We start from the raw sequence: 18,596 nt of genomic DNA, 5'->3' as shown, positions 1-18,596 counted from the left end.
GAAGGAATGTTGTCCATGGAGTCGCGATGGGTTGGACACGACTTCACAACTAACAACAACAATAAAGTATTATTTTCTCCATTTGCCAAATTAGAGTGGAGCAAGGATGTTCTCTCTTGAAAATATATTTGTGCAAGAATTTAATTTTTTTTTTTTTACATTTATTACCTATTTTTAAATTTTTTCTTGCTGAAATCTCTTTGGGGCTCTTGGTTATCTTCAGTGGATAATTTTTGTTTAGTCTTGATAGGCCTAAAAAACCCCTCTTTTCTGCTTGAAGAGGTATTGTATTGTAATCCCGTTACATTCAGAGTGACTCCAGATTAATCATCTAAACAGCTCTGTCTTTTTCCTTTGATGTTCCATGGGAATAGTTCTCAGGGGGACTTTCGCCATTGGCAAAAAGATGCTGGTAAAGGTGGGTTGCCACTTTGACCCTTGGCCACCCGGAGGCAGCGGAAGAGGCTGGAGGAGCCAGTTGGAACACTTCTACAGGCTCTTCATTGTTCGACTAGATGAAGCGCTGGAAGTTGGCGGGGGTCCCTTCCGACAGTTCATGGCGTCAGAAAATGTTAAACAAAATTTACTGGGATGGCTTTGAGTTGAGAAGGATGACTTGGTTCCTCCTCCTTTCCAAGCCTGGTAGAGCAGCTACTCCACAGCTCAGCTGCATGGTTTCTCTAACAAAGCAGTGATGCTTTTACAAAGGTGTGGCGCTGAAGCCAGGTAGCGGAGAGGTAGAAGTACCCGCTATTCTCAGCCCACTCCTGGATAGACTTGCAAGGTCAGCCGTGCCATTTGATTACCCCACCTGCCAGGTGGAGCCTGCCGGCAAGAGTGACATCCAGCCCCCAACAGATGGTTCGTTGCATGTCAAGCGTGTTAGGATGGAAAACATACATCATCAGGTGTTCAAATTAATGGGCTGTTAAGAACAATCAGTGTTTTGAATTCACAACTAAATAGCTCTACAAAATGAACATAAAACAGTGCTGGTGCTGTTCTTGTCCCTGTTAGCTACTTAATGAAACTAGATGCATTTACAAAGCAGAAATATCCCCCTCCAGTTTACGGTTGGTGAAGGCAGAGCTAAAGGAGAGCATCTCTGGTGTGCAGGCAAAAGCCGGCAGACTGATGATCTGTAACGGGGGGGGGGGGAATGGACGTGCCTACAGGCACAGGTCTTGAGATGCAACCTTGGGCTTTCAGAAATGGGGTGGGTGGGTGGGTTTGTATTGGTTGGACTCCCTAAAACTAGCACGTAGAGTATTCAGAACATTTCACAACCTTACTCAGATATGCACATTATGCTGCACACAGAAACAAAATAAAAGGGAAAATAGATATTTGTTGAGAAAACAGGGAGAAAGGGATGTTACAATCCCAAACATCCCCATGTATGGAACAAGAATAAGAGTAGAAAGTGGTTTTTTTTTTCCTCTGTGATCAGCAAGGTTTTCTCTTACAAAAGTGCAAAAATAAAAAGGAGAAAAAGAAAAGAAATATTTAAAGAAGTGACCTTCAATCTTAATCACAAAAAGTAGAAATGAGAATGATAACTCTTCATCTCCTAAAAGGGTACAAATATGACTTCTTTTCCATAACCCATCCCTTATTTATAAGTAAAACCATCATAAACTTTCCAGTCCTGGTGTCAGCAAATGTCTATAAAATGGTCACTACAGCTTTATGAAAACTTGTGTCATTTTAATCTTGGTCAAAGAAACCAACTTTATATTCCTTTCTTTTACCTGACAAGTTTGATATTTAATCCTTTCAGCTGTTGTCATGGGACTTGGTTTTTGTTCAATTTTTCTTTTTCCCAACTTAAAGGCTTCTTAGAGGCTTTGACAAACGCCATGGTAAATCCAGCAAAAAGTCATCATCCCCTTCTTTTGGTTTATCATTTGTATTTCCAGTTTCATTTTCAAAGCTTTAACCAGGTTCTTGTCCTTATTCGGGCCTTTCTCTGAGCATGACACTTTAGCTGCCTTCTATGTCAATTTTATTATCCGGTATTTCTGATTTTAATATTTCTACATCAGACAAATTTTTATCTACCGTATTTTCTGGCATATAAAATGACTTTTTAACACATGAAAATCTTCTCAAAAGTCGGGGGTCGTCTTATACGCCGGGTGTCGTTCTCCTGTAACCAGGCAGACCAGCCCGAAAGGCTCTGACGAGCCTTAAATGACTCTGGCGATCCAAGCTCTGATGATCCCAGTTGAGTTGCCTGCTAATCAGGCAACTCAGCTGGGATCGCCAGAGCCATGTAAAAGGATCCAAGCTCTGACGATCTGCTAATCAGGCAACTCAGCTGGGATCGCCAGAGCCATGTAAAAGGAAAAAAGTTTTCCCCCTCCAGCTTGCTTACCTTAGCTGCTAGTCGCAACGCTTGCCTTGCTTCGCTTGCCTGAATCCATTCCATCAGCAAGCAACTCCCTGCCTGCAATCAAACAGGCAGGGAGTTGTGGACTTCAACTCCCAGAATTCCTCAGCCAGCAAAGCAAAGCTGGCTGAGGAATTCTGGGAGTTGAAGTCTACAAGTCTTAAAGTTGCCAAGGTTGGAGACCCCTGTTCTATTGGGTAAGTTTTTTTCCCCTTTGGGAGCTTTAAAAAAAATAGTTAATTGGGGTTTTTTTTAGTTGTTCTTTTTTAGACCTAGCCATTTAAAGTTTAGGAAATTTTAAATTAAGCTTTCATATAAAAATAAAAATAAAATAAAATAAAATAATATTTGTGCAGCTTTCTGAGATTTAGTGTGTTTCTGTAGTGTTTCACTCTAACTACACAAACACACAAAATCTCACAAAGCTGTACGTGAAATTTTGTGTGTGTAAAGTGTGAAAGTTGGTTTTTTGGGCTCTTTGTGGCTGTGTGAGGTTCCTGCTTGTTGCAGGGGCCATTTTGGATCTAGCACAGCTGCTTTTACATTGTGGGTGAGCCAGTTGATGTTTTTTAATTTTTATTTGGTGTGCGTTGGAAGAGGGGTAATCTTATAGGGCGAGTATAGCCCAAACCCTATATTTTAACAAGAAAAGTCGGGGGTCGTCTTATACGCCCAGTCGTCTTATACGCCGGAAAATACAGTATTTATCACCTCATCATGAACATCTTTTTGACAAGCAATCTGAAGAAGCAGATATCATTGCTGACATTACTGACATTGTTTACAAATTTCTGGCCCCATTCTTTGAAAATCTCGTGGAGTATTTCAACATTCTAAAGCTTTGTGTCATTTTGTAAGACCCTTAGGAAGAAAAAAGCAAGGGCAAGTTTACACTTTGTTTTTTTTCCTTTTCCTTTTCTGCTTCCCAGTGCTTTCCCCCTCTGCATCTGCTTCCTTAATCCTTCCCAGTGCCTAATTTCTGAAGTCTCGAAGTTTCAATTGTCTGTTATGACTGAAGATAGACAAAACAATTTGCTTTCCATGAAAAGCTGTTTATTTTATATAATAAAAGCTTATAGTAACAAATATTTAAAATTTGCCTGGACCCTTAATTTGTTCATAACTTTCTTAAATCAAAGTCTTATTTACTTTTTACTATTTATTTCCAATTCTTTACATTCTTAAATTTATGGTTATTTTTCAAGAATGGAAGTAAATTCACCAGATTGCTCTTAAACCTTATTGCTCTGAAGGTCTCTAATAGTGTCAAGGTAATTAAATAGGCAATTTCTGAAGGTGGTTAGAAAATGAATGAGCGAATCTAATGTCTTTTAAAAGGTCCCTCCACAGTTTTCCCAAACCTCCAGGAGACTGCTGCCCTGAGCACATGGGGGTAATCTCCCATCCTTTCCTTGTCTGGAGAAGTTTCCAAAAACTATTTTACTTGCTGATTCTTCAATCTTTGCCATGGTTGTCCTCTTTGCTCGGAGACATGCTTAGCTTGCCATGCCTTCCCTGCATGTCTCAATTATCTGATCTGCAAGGTTTTCTGATTATTCTAGGAATAATGATAACAACAGTAACAAAAATAGCCCAACCCTTCCCCAAAAATACTGAAAAAGATCTCAGTATCTGCGTGCATTTTAAGGAGACTTCCATTCTGCTTCTGTCACAAACTACTGAGTTGCGTATAGAGTATGCCCTGAGATGTTCTTTTCTTTTACTTCTTAGCATGCAGCTTAAGAAGAAGAACTATCAAGGCTTAAGGCTGCCTGCTCTTGGTCACAGAAAGCATTTAGCTTTTTCAATAGCACTAGATGATGGGCATAGAGGCACTTCCTGTCCCAGGTCTTGAGCAGGGGGTTGGACTAGAAGACCTCCAAGGTCCCTTCCAACTCTGTTATTCTGTCCTGTCCTCATCCAGAAGAGAGGCCGCAGAGAGTACAAGCGTGGCACAGACTCAGGCTCACAGTTGGGCTCCTTTGGACTCATTTTCACAGCCAGGACCCACATGTTCCCAAAGAGCACATTTGCAGCAGGACTACTGAGCGTCAGGCTCCGCTTTGATGGCATTGATAAAGCACTGATCAAGTCGTAGTTCCTAGCTTATGCCATTTCGGAACAAAGTACAAGCCGTATATACCTTTGTGACAGGCTAAGCAAACCAGCCTTTCCCACCTGTTGCCATGAAAGTTTTGATCCCAGCCCAGCTGGGATGCCAGGATGCCTCTCTTTCTGCAGGCGTGCCTTATCTTCACAAGATGTGCCAGGGGCTAGTATGAATAGCTGTCTTTCCAACTGAAATAGTGAGCCCTCGCCCCAGTTAGAGGAGCTGTGGGTCCTCTAGGCTGCTTCCCAGGTCCGGTCCTGTCCTGAAAGACAAAGTGTTAAAGTTGAGCTCAGCCGGTCTTGTTGCTAAAAACTGATGCAAGATTGTCCTGCTCTGGATCTGCATGGCAAACTCTAGAATTGGCAAGATAAACAAGAATCTACAATGGTTCACAAGTCTCCTTGAGCAAGACTGCAGTCCAAAGCCACTTAATGTTGCTTTCACAATGCTGACAAAAAAGATGTGAGATGCAGAATGAGACTTTTCTGTGCCAAATGCAATATGGGGGAAGGAAATTCATGCAGTTCTTAGGTCACTGTCCTGAAAAACTGCCCAAATAATAACCCAGCCTGAAGGATCCATGTAAGTCGATTCCTTTTCCTGTGCATCTTTTTCGAAAGGCTGAGCTCTGGAGATCCCAGCTGTCCCAGGGACGTCTCATTGTCACCTATGAACAGAGGCCCCCTGGCTCCAAGGCCACAAGCTCCCAAGAGCAAGATGTGCCGATGGGTGTCAGATGGTTTCCTGGGAATATAACTGCCAAACAGTCTCCTGCTGGGCTTTGTTTTGACCAAGCTAAGAGTTTCCTTTTAGAAAGGAAATCTGTTTCTTTCTAAAAGAAACGTTACCAATAAAACTCAGTCCTTCCCAAGGTGGGGTGCTTCCTTGGGACGAGCAAATAAATGCTGCCTGTGTATGTGTGTCCGTTTCAGGTCACTTTAACCTTTTCTGCCTCCTGGCTCGTTTTATCTTGCCTTTTAATGTTAGCTTAAAAGTAATGGTGAAAATGTGTGTTGTGAATTAGTGCCCACCATCCTCCCCTTTTGAATCCCTCCCCAAGTTGTTTCTGTCTTGACCCCACCGAAAGATGCAAAAACGTTCAGTGGTTGGGTATTTGTTATTAACTCTTTACTAACAGGAGGCAGTTGAAGTGCCGTGTTTGGTGAGAAAAGGGGAGTCTACTGAGTGGGAGAGAAGGAAAAGTTCTGAGCAAGAGAATCTCTTTTGTTCTTGATGCAATTCATTGTTGATCTAGTCCACCAGATGTCAAGGGTTGTAGAACCTCGACTTCAGACTTGCATCCTTCAGACTTGAGCCAGCCATTCAATCAAACCCTAATGGTGAATGTTAGCAAGCTCCACGCTAAAAGCTGCCCAGCCGACTCCAGCGTCCTGCTTTGCAGTCATAGCTCTGCCTATCTCTAAAGCCTCCACACCAGCAGAGCCCTGCAGGCCAAGAACGGCCTCATTTGGAGCAAGGAAACGGCAGGGCCAAGTCCAGGCCCTCACCCGGAGTCAAAACCTGGCTCAAAGATATATGACACGCATGCACACACACACAAATCCAAGAATCCTGTGCCCACCAGCAACCTACCAGTCCGGCATCAAAACTCTCACACTCAGGATAAAGGATCTTGCAGGAAAAAAAGGGGTTTCAGAAGTAACCAACTTCGTTTGTTTTAAGCTTTGTATCCCATCATTTTTTAGTCTAACATACAATCAAGGTGGTCAGAGTTGGCAACATATTAAATAGAAAAATAACTAGCTAAAAATCAGTGTGGTAAAATGACAAACTCTACAACTGGAAGGCAGAAGATGGAAAATGTGCAACGAAGGCTATTTTCATAACTAAGTCGGGGAAGGAATCCAGCAAATAAAATTATTTCTCTGCCATCATTGGATTTATTTAACCCAAACCAATTGAGACCTTCTAAATGGCCGCAGAGCTGCTTAATGCTGGTTCAGTAGAGATCCCTCCGTGGCCAGTTTGTACTCTTCAATGTCTCCATAAATGATTTAGATCAGGGGATAGAAGGAGAACTCATCAAATTTGTAGACGGCACTAAACTGGCAGGAATAGCCAACAGGCCAGAAGACAGGCTGAAGATCAAGATAGACCTTGACAGACTTGAACCCGAGGCCCCGTCTAACAAAATGAAATTCAATGCAGAGAAAAGTCAGGCAAGAGGAACCAAAAGTGCAGGTACAGGTTAGGTGAAACCTGGTTCAATAGCAGTGAAGGATCTTAGAGCCAGCTGTGTGCTGCAGCTTCCAAAAAAAGCCGATGTAGTCCTAGGCTACATTAACAGAGGGGTAGAATCAAGGTCACGTGAAGTGTCAGTATTACTTTGTAATGCCTTGTAAGATCCCATTTGGAATGCTGCATCCAGTTTTGGTCACCACAATATAAAAAAGATGTAGAGACTTTGGAAAGAGAGCAGAGAAGAGCAGCAAAGATGTTTAGGGATCTGGAGGCTAAAAGGTATGAAAAACAATTTGCAGATATGGGTATGTCTTATGTAATGAAAAGGAGGGCCGGGGGTGACATGATGGCAGCAATATTTGAGGAGCTGCCATAAAGAAGAGGGGGTCAGCCTATTCTCCAAAGCACCTGAAGGCCGGACAAGAAGCCATGGGTGGGAACTAATCAAGGAGAGATCCAACCTAGAACTAAGGAGGTATTTTCTGATCTTGAGAACAATTAATTGGTGGAATGGTGATTTGCTTCCAGAAGTTATGGGTGCTCCATCACTGGAGATTTTTAAGAAATCTTTTAAGACTGGACAACCATTGGTCTGCAATGGATAGGCTCCCCTGCCTGGGCAGGAGGTTGGACTATAAGACTTGGTTTAAGTCTGAGCATAGGTTTCTAGCCCAACCAGGTGTAAATGGCGGTGTACTTTTGCGTGTCTAGAAATGTCTCTGTTAATGTGATTCTCTCCTTCTTCCCTTGAACGTTTCTTGTTTGTGTGACTTCTCTCATAGACTTCCAGAGGTATCTGTGAAACTAGCCAGCCACGATTGGTTAATAATCTCCATTTTTCCAGTTAAACAGTCTGGGCATGGTGCCATAACCGTTTTGAACAGAGCTGTGTTTCCTTAGCTACCTCCAAGGCATCGGAAGGCCTGCCTGCCCTTCATTAGAAATGGGGGTCCCTGGCCCTGCAGTTGCCCAACAGTTGCCAAAAGATCCTGACCAAGGGTGCTCTTTTAGGGGTCTGCCCATCCCTGCCCTGGGCACCTTTGATGGCGTGATTTTAAAGACACTCAGGATGAACGATGGCCGCCTCCCTTTCAATAGGAACCACGTTGCATTTGTATAGCCATGGTGCCTGCCTATTTACTTCGCAGGCCTCAGCCCCAAAGGCTCTCTTTCAGCTGGGCTTAGGAGTCAAGTAAGGATTTCGCAAGCCTTCCTCATTCCTGACCTGCCCTACTCCTCTGCCCAAGGCACGGCTGACCCAGTTCCCAGCTGCATTGGGCAATGTGCAGGGCAAATGGGAACATACCAGGCTACCCTGGTTTTTCAGCCTGAAGCATGTTTTGTACTTCCATGGGCAGATGGGGGGGGAGCATGTGACCGGTGCCAGTGGTCACTTCCCCCTACCAATGTTTCTACTAATAACCCAAACATTCAGTGCCCAATATGGCGTATTCTCTCCCTCCCTCCCTCCCACTTGCACACACGCACACACCTTTCTGTGGTTGTGTGGTTGAGCTGATCCATCAGTTTAAGTTTAACAACCTTCTCCTCTTGAGGAAGCCAGGCATCTTGTCTTTTCCCATCCACAATCAAAGCTACAATCATTATCAGCGGGAAACCAGGACTTGTTCCCCAAAAAGCAGCATCTGTCATTTTGGAACAGCTGGGCTGATGGGACGGGGAGGGGCTAGAATGGATATAGCAATCTGTTTGTCCAAACTCTGGAAGGTTTTCTCTAGGCTTCCACTAACTGACCTCTTGTGTATTAGAGGAAACAAGCTGGACCTGCAAGTTTCCTAATGGGGCATTCACTACTTCCAGAGCGGTGCTTTTTCAAAACCTCAGCAACTTTAAGATATTGCTGGCAAGAGAATTCAGCTCCCAGAATTCCCTTGCCAGCATGCTGGCAGCCTGCACATCTTAAGCTTGCTGAGGTTGAGACCCACTGCTACGGCAGTCTGCTGCAACTGCCAAAAAAGCGAATGCAGTCCTGAGCTGCATCAACAGAGGGATACCCTCACAGTCACGTGACATGTTAGGACCACTTTATACTGTGCTGCTAAGACCGTACTTGGAATACTGCATCCATTTCTAGTCACCATGATACAAAAATGTTGAGACTCTGGAAAGAGTGCAGAGAAGAACAACAAAGATGATTAGCAGTCTGGAGACTAAATAGTATGATGAACGGGTCAAGGAACTAGTTATGTCTCATTTAACAAAGAGGAGGAGGAATAACATGATCACAGTCTTTCAGTAATACTTGAGAGGCTGTCACATAGAAGAGGAGGTCAACCTATTCTCCAAAGCCCCTGAAGGCAGGACAAGAAGTAATGGATGGAAACTTATCAAAGAGAGATTCAACATAAATAAAGGAGATATTTCCTGACATTGAGAACAATTTATCAGTGGAACGGCTGCCTCCAGAAATTGTGGATGCTCCATTACTGGTGGCGACTATGGAGATTCTCAGAACTGAAAAAGCTTCTTGGATGAGAAGCAAAATGTCTTCAAGGAAAAACCATGTCCAGTAAAAACATTAAATAAATGCTTTGCGCAGTGGCAGCGTTGTGGCTACTGAGGTTTATCCAAGGCACAATGATTACTAACTGAATACCTCCCAACATTTGCAGGGGTCCCATTAGTTGGAAAGCCCTGGAGTTGCAGTTGAAACCATGGAGGTCATGAGAAATAGGGCAAGGCCGCTCCAAGGTCTAAACATTGACTGAAGTTGCAGCTTCTCTCAGAAGCGGCCATGCAGGCAACTCTGGAAGGTTCTATCTTTCCAGATGCTCGGCATCTTCCTTGCCTCCCTTGTGGGCGACCACTCCATGTAGTCAAAACAGAGGGCCTGTTGTGTCTTTGGAGCTCAGATAGGCCATGATGTGCTAACCGTGGAGCTTGAAGCAAAACTGCCTCAAGGTTAAGAGAGGAGGGCAGCCATGTTCTTGGGAAAGCTTATCAGAACGTTGCGAGACACGGTCAGATCATGTTCAGCCATCTCCTTGTCACCATCCCAACCTGCATAAATAATGGCATGGATGTCATGCTGCCTTTTGCTCTTGTTTTTCAAAGGTTGCTCACTTTTATTTTTTATTGCCATGTTCCCATTTTTGCAGAGCAACCTCCCTTAATTGCTCTTACTGTAGATCATCCAAAACGTATAATTAAAGATCAGCTTTTGAAATGATTTATTGAGATGCTCTTTGATTTGACATTTTTATGTTTGGAGGCTTATTTTTTAAATTATGACCTGAGGAAGTTTCAGATAAGTATCATTTAATGTAGGGAGCCAGATCCTACAGGAAAACAGATACGGTTTTATGCTTCTCTTGCTGAAGTGAAGCAATCAGGATTTTTCTCTATCTCTTCTCCATTATTTCTAATTAATTATTTTATTTTCTTTCAAGCTGGCTTTTGAGAAGGGGGTGGTAGAGCTTCAGGGAGATATAAAAGCATTTTATTGTCTAGAATGACAAAATCTGGCTCTGTAGACTTTATGGTTGTGAGCAAGCCAATTATTAAAGCAAACAGTGGAAAATAAATAAATAAAGGCTACAAACAGTCCATTTCGGAGAATTAGAAAAGTCATAATCACAGACTTCCTGGGGTTTTATTCATATCTGTGTAATGTGATGCCAAGGTCTGAAGGTTGCTTGGATTGGCTTAAATCTCCCTGGCAGTGCAGCTCTTTGGCCCTGCAGAACATTCAGGACTCCGCAACCTGTTCAGTCGCTGAGCTCAGGCAAGGTGCAGGGTTGGCAGCGCTGGCCTCCTGTGATAGATAGATAGACAGATAGATAGATATACAGCGCCACCATTTCTAGCTGGATTTAAGCAGCAAAATTACTACAAGGACATAGAGAAACGTCTTTCTTTTTCTTAACTCTGTAGGGCAGGATTTTTAAAATTGTGGCCCCTTCTCCCAGGTCAGGTGGACAAGCTGTGGTTGGGCCTGCGAGATGCACCTGCAAAGCTGGGTGGCAGTCAGAGCTCCCTCCTTGGCCTGAGCCAGCTGAGGTCTGCCATTCTTTCTGTGTTGAAGAGGGAAAGTCCACCCAGAACAAAGGGGGAATGTGGACTGGGCCAGGGAACCTGAGTTTCAGGAATTGTGCAAAACTAGGCAAGCTCATTCCTCCCCTTAAAAATATAGTTTAAATGTTGAATTCTGTTTGTATTTTTTTTAAAAGCTACAAGGTTCTGTCACTAGGTTTGTTTGTTTGTTTGTTTGACATGCTTAATGATGAAAGGTGGTGTGTTTATATTGTGCCACTAGCACAAGTAAAATCATTTGCATTGTTCGTGGGCCAGACAAATTCATGTGTCATTTAGGGCAGGGGTGGGGAATGATGGCCCTTTTAGGACTTGTGGGCTTCAACTCCCAGAATTTCTGAACCAGCCACAAGTCATAAAGGGGCCGTTGTTCCCCATCTCTGATTTAGGGAGTCAAGAATTTGAGGGCCCTTTCAGAACCCTTGAAATGTAGCACTTCTGCAAAATCAGTGGAGCTTGAACCGGCCCACAGCCAGTTCTACAGTACCCATTTGGGTCCCACAGCCTGGCAGTCAGCAGCCTAAAGGAAACCCAGAAGGGCAAGCAATTCAGCGAAAAGGCAAAACAGAAGACAAGCCATAAAGCCAGAAGAGCTTCCTGGTTGTCTAGGGAGATATGGCTCCCCCCCTCTCTCTTTTTTTTTAAAGGCAACCCTATTTGAATATTAGGGGAAAAAATTAATAAATTGCATGATAGCGAAGGTAACATGACCAATTCAGACAGATTAGAGAAGGGCAGCAAAGGTTATCTGAGGCGCAACCAAAAAGTCAGCCTCCAAAGAGAAAGAGTGTTTAGTTTTGAAAAGAGCAGATTGTCAGACCCAAAGATGGGAATAATGGATCTAAGTTACCTCTCATCCCATTTGAATATTAGGAAATATTACTAGACTTCAGTATAAACTATAGTATGAAATGGAGAGCTGATCTGTACTGAGTGGGGATGGGGAAGGGGAAAGGGGAAAGGGGGGAGAAGGGAAACAAGGCCCCCTCTGTGCTGCTGCAATAGCTGAGCCTCCCTTTTTGCCCAATCTTGGTGGTTTCCATTGTGGCGGGGAGCAGCAATAGAATTCACAGCCTCCAAGTGGCTTTTAAAATTAAAATTAACCTTTTAAAATACATCATTTAATTTTTAAAAATGACATAGGCTTCCAGAATTAATGAGAATTCTCCTAAGACATCTGACAAGATTTTGGGGCAGGGTAGGTCATCAAAGATTATTGCTCCATTTTGCCCTTGAGCATAGAGACCCCGGCCACATAAAATAAGGGCCACCCTTTACTTTGTAGAGAACATATCTAGTCTTCTAGGATCAGATCAAAAATTTATACATTATGCTCTTTTGTTTGCAAGAACAGTGACCAGAACTCTAGTTGTTCAGAAATATAAAAGCATAATGATGGAAAATTCCCTGTTACATTCCTGCAGCCGTAGATTCACACTATACTGCTGCTCTGGGCTTTGGGGGAAATTCCATATAATTGTAATGGTGAACATCAGCAGTCAGTATTGAATACCAAGAAACATTCAGAGGAACATAATTCCATCTTGTCACACCGACTGCGACAAACACAACAGCAGCATTTTAGGGGCAGCCACCACTATCATGACGTTTTATCATTCCCAAATGGCTTGCTCAAATCCTAACACGTTAATTTTTGAAAACACTAAAAATATTCCTTATAAATCGGTGCAAGCCTGCACTATGAAACCTTGCGTGAGAAGATTGGGACTCTCAGTGTTAGTGAAAATCTTACCAAGTTATTTCGCATTATGTTTACACGGCTGCCTGGCTGCCTTAAGATTCTGTCATGCTACTTCTCTGCCTGGGCTGCTGGCCGGAGGAATCCAGAGGGCCCCATTGGCATTCTGGTGGCTCCCCCCAGAGTAGCAGCAGTGGTGCCCAAGAGCAGCAGGTCCATAAGGTTTCGTTATACGACAGAAGCGTCCATAAGCTTTTCCTCTTTTGATGATACGCCCACTCATCGTATAAACTGTCAACCTGTCATGGAAAGTTTTCTTAGAAACCCTTTTTTTCCTTCCAGCCCGCAAGTTAAAGAAATTGGGTAACCTGAAGTTGCAAGAAGAAGGGGAGGCTGCAGGGCCATCGAGCCCCACTGAGGAGCAAGCCACGAAAATGCCCATGGCACACATTGATGGCCTGGAATGCCAGCCTATCTTCCTCAATGTCCTGGAAGCGATCGAGCCCGGCGTGGTTTGCGCAGGGCATGACAATAACCAGCCCGACTCCTTTGGCTCCCTTCTCACCAGTTTGAATGAACTTGGAGAGAGGCACCTGGTACACGTGGTGAAATGGGCAAAAGCCTTGCCAGGTAAGAGGCACTTTGGGTACCCCCATTCAGCCCTATCAGGATCTGAAGATGTCAAGCCAAGGGAGGGGGGGGTCTCAGGTGGTGGAGGCAGTCAGAGAGGAGACTTCCTGGCAATCTTAGAGCTGAAGGCTAGACTGGAGATTGAAAAAACTTCATGGAGGAAGGTGATAGCTAACAAAGAACATAGAATAATCAGGTTTGAAGGGACCTTGGAGGTCTTCTAGTCCAACCCCCTGCTTTGTTATTGCCACAAAAACTGCATGGAATGGTCCATGAGGGATTGCATTTATCTCAAGGAAACTTGACCGAGGGTAAGTGGCCTGGATACATTCCTTGGTATCCGTCAGGTTCCTGCTGACATTAGACTTAACATTTTTAAATGCAAAGAAAGGACCAAGGGATTTGTTGCCTATTTATATTTCTTGGCTTCAGATAGGCACATGCCTCGACTGGAGACCTAGTGGCCGCCTGGGATAGGGCGGCCGCTGGAGCTCTGGACCGGGTCGTGCCTTTGCGGCCTCTGACCCGGCGCCGATCTCATTTAGCTCCTTGGTTTACTGAGGAGCTGAGGGAGTTGAAGCGCCGGAAAAGACGCCTAGAGAGTAGTTGGAGGGCCAGTCGCTCTGAATCTGACCGGACACTGGTAAGATCTCATATTAGGAATTACCTAGTGGCGATAAAAGCAACGAAATGTAGCTATTTTGCTGCTCTTATTGCGTCATCAGATAATTGCCCGGCCACCCTGTTTAGAGTGACCCGCTCCCTGCTCCACCAGGAAGCGCGGGAGGACCCCTTGGAGGGTAGAGCCGAGGATTTTGTTCAATATCTGTATGACAAAATCGCTCAGATTCGGGAAGATCTGGACTCCGACTGGATAGTCTCAGGGGAAGGGACTGGGGCAGGTCTTGAGAATGTTATCTGGGATGAGTTTGATCCTGTGACCCCTGAGGACGTGGACAGGAGTCTGGGTAGACTGAACGCGACCACTTGTTTATTGGACCCGTGTCCCTCCTGGTTAGTGCTGGCTTCTCGGGAGGTGACACGAGGCTGGTTCCAGGGCATTATAAATGCTTCGTTGGGTGAGGGTGTCTTTCCTGCTGCCTTGAAAGAGGCGGTGGTGAGGCCTCTCCTCAAGAAGCCTTCCCTGGACCCGGCAATGTTGGTAAATTATCGTCCGGTCTCCAACCTTCGTTTTGTGGCGAAGGTTGTTGAGAATGTGGTCGCGCAACAGCTCCCCCAGCACCTGGATGAAACGACGTATCTGGATCCGTTCCAGTCGGGCTTCAGGCCCGGGTACAGCACCGAAACGGCATTGGTCGCGTTGGTTGATGATCTCTGGAGGGCTCGGGACAGGGGGTGCTCCTCTGTTCTGGTCCTGTTAGATCTCTCAGCGGCTTTTGATACCATCGACCATGGTATCATGCTGCACCGGTTAGAAGAGTTAGGGGTGGGAGGCACTGTGTTGCGGTGGTTCTCCTCCTTTCTCTCTGACCGGTCGCAGTCTGTGTTCACAGGGGGACAGAGGTCGACCCCGAGGCCCCTCATATGTGGGGTGCCACAGGGGTCGGTCCTCTCGCCTCTCCTGTTCAACATTTATGTGAAGCCGCTGGGCGAGATCATCCGTGGTTTCGGGGTGGAGTACCATCAGTACGCTGACGACACCCAGCTGTACATCTCTACCCCGGATCACCCCAACGATGCCCTTGAAGTGATGTCCCGGTGCCTGGAGGCCGTACGGATCTGGATGGGGAGGAACAGGCTCAGGCTCAACCCATCCAAGACCGAGTGGCTGTGGTTTCCGACGTCCCGATATAGTCAGTTGACGCCATCACTGACTATTGGGGGCAAATCACTGGCCCCCACAGAGAGGGCTCGCAACTTGGGCGTCCTCCTGGATTCACGGCTGTCTTTAGAAGAGCACCTGACGGCCGTGACCGGGAGGATTTTTTATCAGGTTCGCCTGATTCGCCAGTTGCGTCCCTTTCTGGATCGGGACTCGTTACGCACGGTCACTCATGCCCTTGTCACCTCCCGCCTGGACTATTGTAATGCTCTCTACATGGGGCTCCCCTTGAGGAGCACCCGGAGGCTCCAACTGGCGCAGAGTGCGGCCGCGCGGGTGATAATGGGAGCGACATGGCGCTCCCATGTGACACCTCTCCTGCGCAAGCTGCACTGGCTCCCGGTGGTCTTCCGGGTGCGCTTCAAGGTTTTGGTTACCACCTTCAAAGCGCTCCATGGCTTAGGACCTGGTTATCTACGGGACCGCCTACTACCACCAATAGCCTCCCACCGGCCAGTACGCTCTCATAGAGAGGGACTCCTTCGGGTGCCGTCAGCCAAACAGTGTCGGCTGGCGACCCCTAGGGGGAGAGCCTTCTCTGTGGGGCCACCTACCGTTTGGAATGAGCTCCCCCCAGAGATACGGAGGATTCCGGATCTGCGCACCTTCCGCCGCGCTGTGAAGACTTTTTTATTCCATCAAGCGGGCTTGGCCTAATCTCCTCCCTCTTTTAATATGTAAATTTTAATCTGTTTTTAAATTATTGGGGTGTTTTAATCTGTCTGGGCCAAAATGATTTAATTTGATTTTATCTGGTTTTAAATTTTGTGTATTTATGTATTTTATTGCTTGGCTGTTCACTGCCCTGAGTCCTTCGGGAGTAGGGCGGTATACAAATCAACTAAACTAAACTAAACTAAACTAAACTGTTGGCATTTTGAAAAAAAATAATAAAAAGGCTCTCAAAAGTCAAAATGTGTCCTTGAGCCTATAGAGATTGTCCCCCTGAGAGCTGCCATACAAGCCTCCCTTTGCCAGGATTGTGCTGAGAAATGCCTGCTGCCGTGCTGGGCTTCGTCTGCCTCTTGTTTCCATACTCCCTGGAGTACTTGCCTCCCTCTCTCTGGCCAGCTTTACTAAAGGCTTCTTTGCTGCCCAGCATTTCTTGCTCAGGTATTATTTGAGGCTTGTTTTGATTTGATTAACTGATTTGTGCTCAGCTTCAGTTTCTTATGCAAAATAAGAAAAACGTTTCCGTTCAAATATTACACAGAGTTCCTTCTTCCATTATTCTGCATATTCTTTGAAATTATTTTTTGTTGTTTTCTTCCATTATCTGCTGTTAAAATAATGGGTAAAAAGCCAGTTGGAGTGGAAAATCATATATAAGAAATCCACCAGTGTAAAAGAAAAGCAGAAGAAAAATCCCATACCACCGTTCTATAGAACAAATGAAAGAATCCAGTTTTTCAAAATATTGAAGGATCTTACAGAACAAGATGCTCCCTGAGAAAATATGTTTCAGACAGCTCCGTGAGAGCTTAGCCTTCTGATTCTTTCCAAATGGCCTTTTCTTTATGCACCACATGCAAGCAAATCAAGATTTAATAGGGGCAGCTGATAGTTCTGTTCCAGTCTTTGTCCAAAAGACTCAAACGATGCACCGGAAGCAGTTTGTGTTGCATAAAGTGTACAAGGTGACCCTGTCCTGGGAAGCTTCAAGGACCCAGAGACCACACAAAACCCCTTGCATCACCCATGGCCCTGAATTGCCTTGAATACAAGGCACCCGGGCAGGTAATGGGGACCCCACAGGCCTTCTCCCTTCAAACTCCCTGACCCCCTGGGTTCAGTATTCAGAAACCTGGATTGCAGTGAAGGTAAACACAGTATCTTTATTCTCCCAGGTATTCCTCAGGAAAAGGGGGCATGCCAGTGCTTGGGAAAGGCAAGAGGAAAAAGCACCCTGCAGAGCAGACCTGGGCGGAGGAGGCGGAGATAGTTTCAGATAAAAGGACAATTGGGGATGACACCTTTTGTGATTAGGCAACTCTCCTTATGAGAATTTTGTAATGCCCCCAAAATTCCACCCCCCCAAAAGGTTTTGCATTAGAAGAAGTGCTCTTCCCTTTAGAGCCTGAGCTTTAGGGCTAAGAAGAGAAGTGTGAACTGTCACAGAGTGGGGCTCCTCTGCCCTGGATAATCTGGGCCTCCAGAGGCCTCTTTATATTATTGCTCTGGATTCGTGGACAAAATCAGGACAAAAATGCACTAATAAGGCATAACTAGGATGCTGAAGATGGAAATTTAAGCACCAAATACAATGGTGCTTAAAGTTTGTGAACCTTTTGAATGTTCAGTATTTCTGCATAAATGTGATCTAAATGTTATTTCATCTCCACGCAAGTACCAAAACTAGATAAAGAAAACCAAATTAAACAAATGAGTCAAAAACATTCACTGGTTGATCGAGGAAAACGATCCGGAGTGATGTATTTATGTGTGGCAAAAGTATGTCTCTCTTTGCTTTCAGTAACTGGTTTGACCGCCCCCCCCCCTCCCCGCTTAGACAGTAGCTAAAGAGGAATTTTAGCCCACTGCTTCCTCCAGAGCAGCCTCCTGACTCTAAATTTCCCCTTCAAATGAAGCCTAGAGGTTTACATACTTTCACTACACACAAATATGTAGATTTGCATAATTTTTCTGAATGAATAAATGAAGGAGTGTTCTGGTTCTGACTGATTAATTTGTACGGTGAAAGAGGCATCTACTTCCTTTTTCAACATCACCTCAGTCCTGCCTATAAAGTATTGCCAATTCTAATTTCTGCTAATTTTCATGGAAGATTTAACAGATTAACAGAGTTGGAAGGGACCTTGCAGGTCATCTAGTCCAACCTCCCGCCCAAGCAGGAGACCCTACATCTGCCTCTACCTAGGATCAAACTCACAGCCTCCAGATTGTGAGGCAAGAGCTCCACTTCTACGCCACAACATCTCTATAGGCTCTATAAGATGCATAGGAGTTATCAGTTTCATTAATCTCACTTTTCCATCGATGTTCAATTTGTACATATGCCTGTCTCTGTGTGCACGCTTAAGCAAGTTGTATTTATAAAAGAAAGAAATTCTACCACCTTCATTGATTGTTAAGTCTCCAAATACCTCCTGAAATAAAAATTAATGTAATTAAAAGAACAATGTTTGTTTTTGGTAGTAGAATTCTACCTCCTTTCATTAAATGCCTCTTCCTCAAGAGGGTCTCCATCTATTTTGGATAGGGATCATTGCGTCATCCCTGTCACCCCCACCCCATCGTTCTATGGCCACGGACACGCTAACTGGGAATAATGGGGTGCTCTTGTTGAACACGTATGCGGGCTGTTCTGGGGAAGTTGCCTTGCCATATGGGAAGCCATCATGCCATATGGATCCCAGCACAGTGTCCTGTCAGAAGAATACACTAATTATATCCGTTGCAGATGAAAGTTTGTTGCCTTGGTGGAGGAAAAGGTGAACAAACTGAAGGCCCTTGTTCTATAAGGTTTCAGACATGAAGGCTGGCGGGGCACAGTCCGCTGCCCAGGACGAGGGGAGAAGAGGTGGCCCCCCAAAGGGGGGAAAAATACTCTGGTGAGCATTGAAAGGTATGGCAAGAACGAGTGGCTAAACTGGGAGAAAGACTGTGTCATGGGAGCCAACCAGCTGAATGTGGAAAAACAGCTCCA

General features: G+C 45.0%; 1 protein-coding gene and 1 long non-coding RNA gene across 2 annotated transcripts in view; one reads left to right on the top strand and one right to left on the bottom strand.

Moving 5' to 3' along the window:
- The window catches only part of AR (androgen receptor), a 171,897-nt gene that overhangs the window by 122,336 nt on the left and 30,965 nt on the right, over positions 1–18,596 (top strand). The window contains exon 4 of the mRNA XM_034435156.2: positions 12,799–13,086. Coding sequence (XP_034291047.2) covers positions 12,799–13,086 — 288 coding nt within the window. The remainder of the gene's footprint in view (positions 1–12,798; positions 13,087–18,596) is intronic.
- The window catches only part of LOC148112191 (uncharacterized), a 59,222-nt gene continuing 44,054 nt past the window's right edge, over positions 3,429–18,596 (bottom strand). Inside the window, exon 2 of the long non-coding RNA XR_015729674.1 lies at positions 3,429–4,764. This is a non-coding gene — a long non-coding RNA (uncharacterized LOC148112191). The remainder of the gene's footprint in view (positions 4,765–18,596) is intronic.

Source organism: Pantherophis guttatus, chromosome 12 (genome assembly GCF_059756535.1).
Source record: "Pantherophis guttatus breed Tessera chromosome 12, ASM5975653v1, whole genome shotgun sequence".
In the NCBI taxonomy this organism is placed as follows: Eukaryota; Metazoa; Chordata; class Lepidosauria; order Squamata; family Colubridae; genus Pantherophis; species Pantherophis guttatus.
This window is presented reverse-complemented; position numbering and strand designations above follow the sequence as displayed.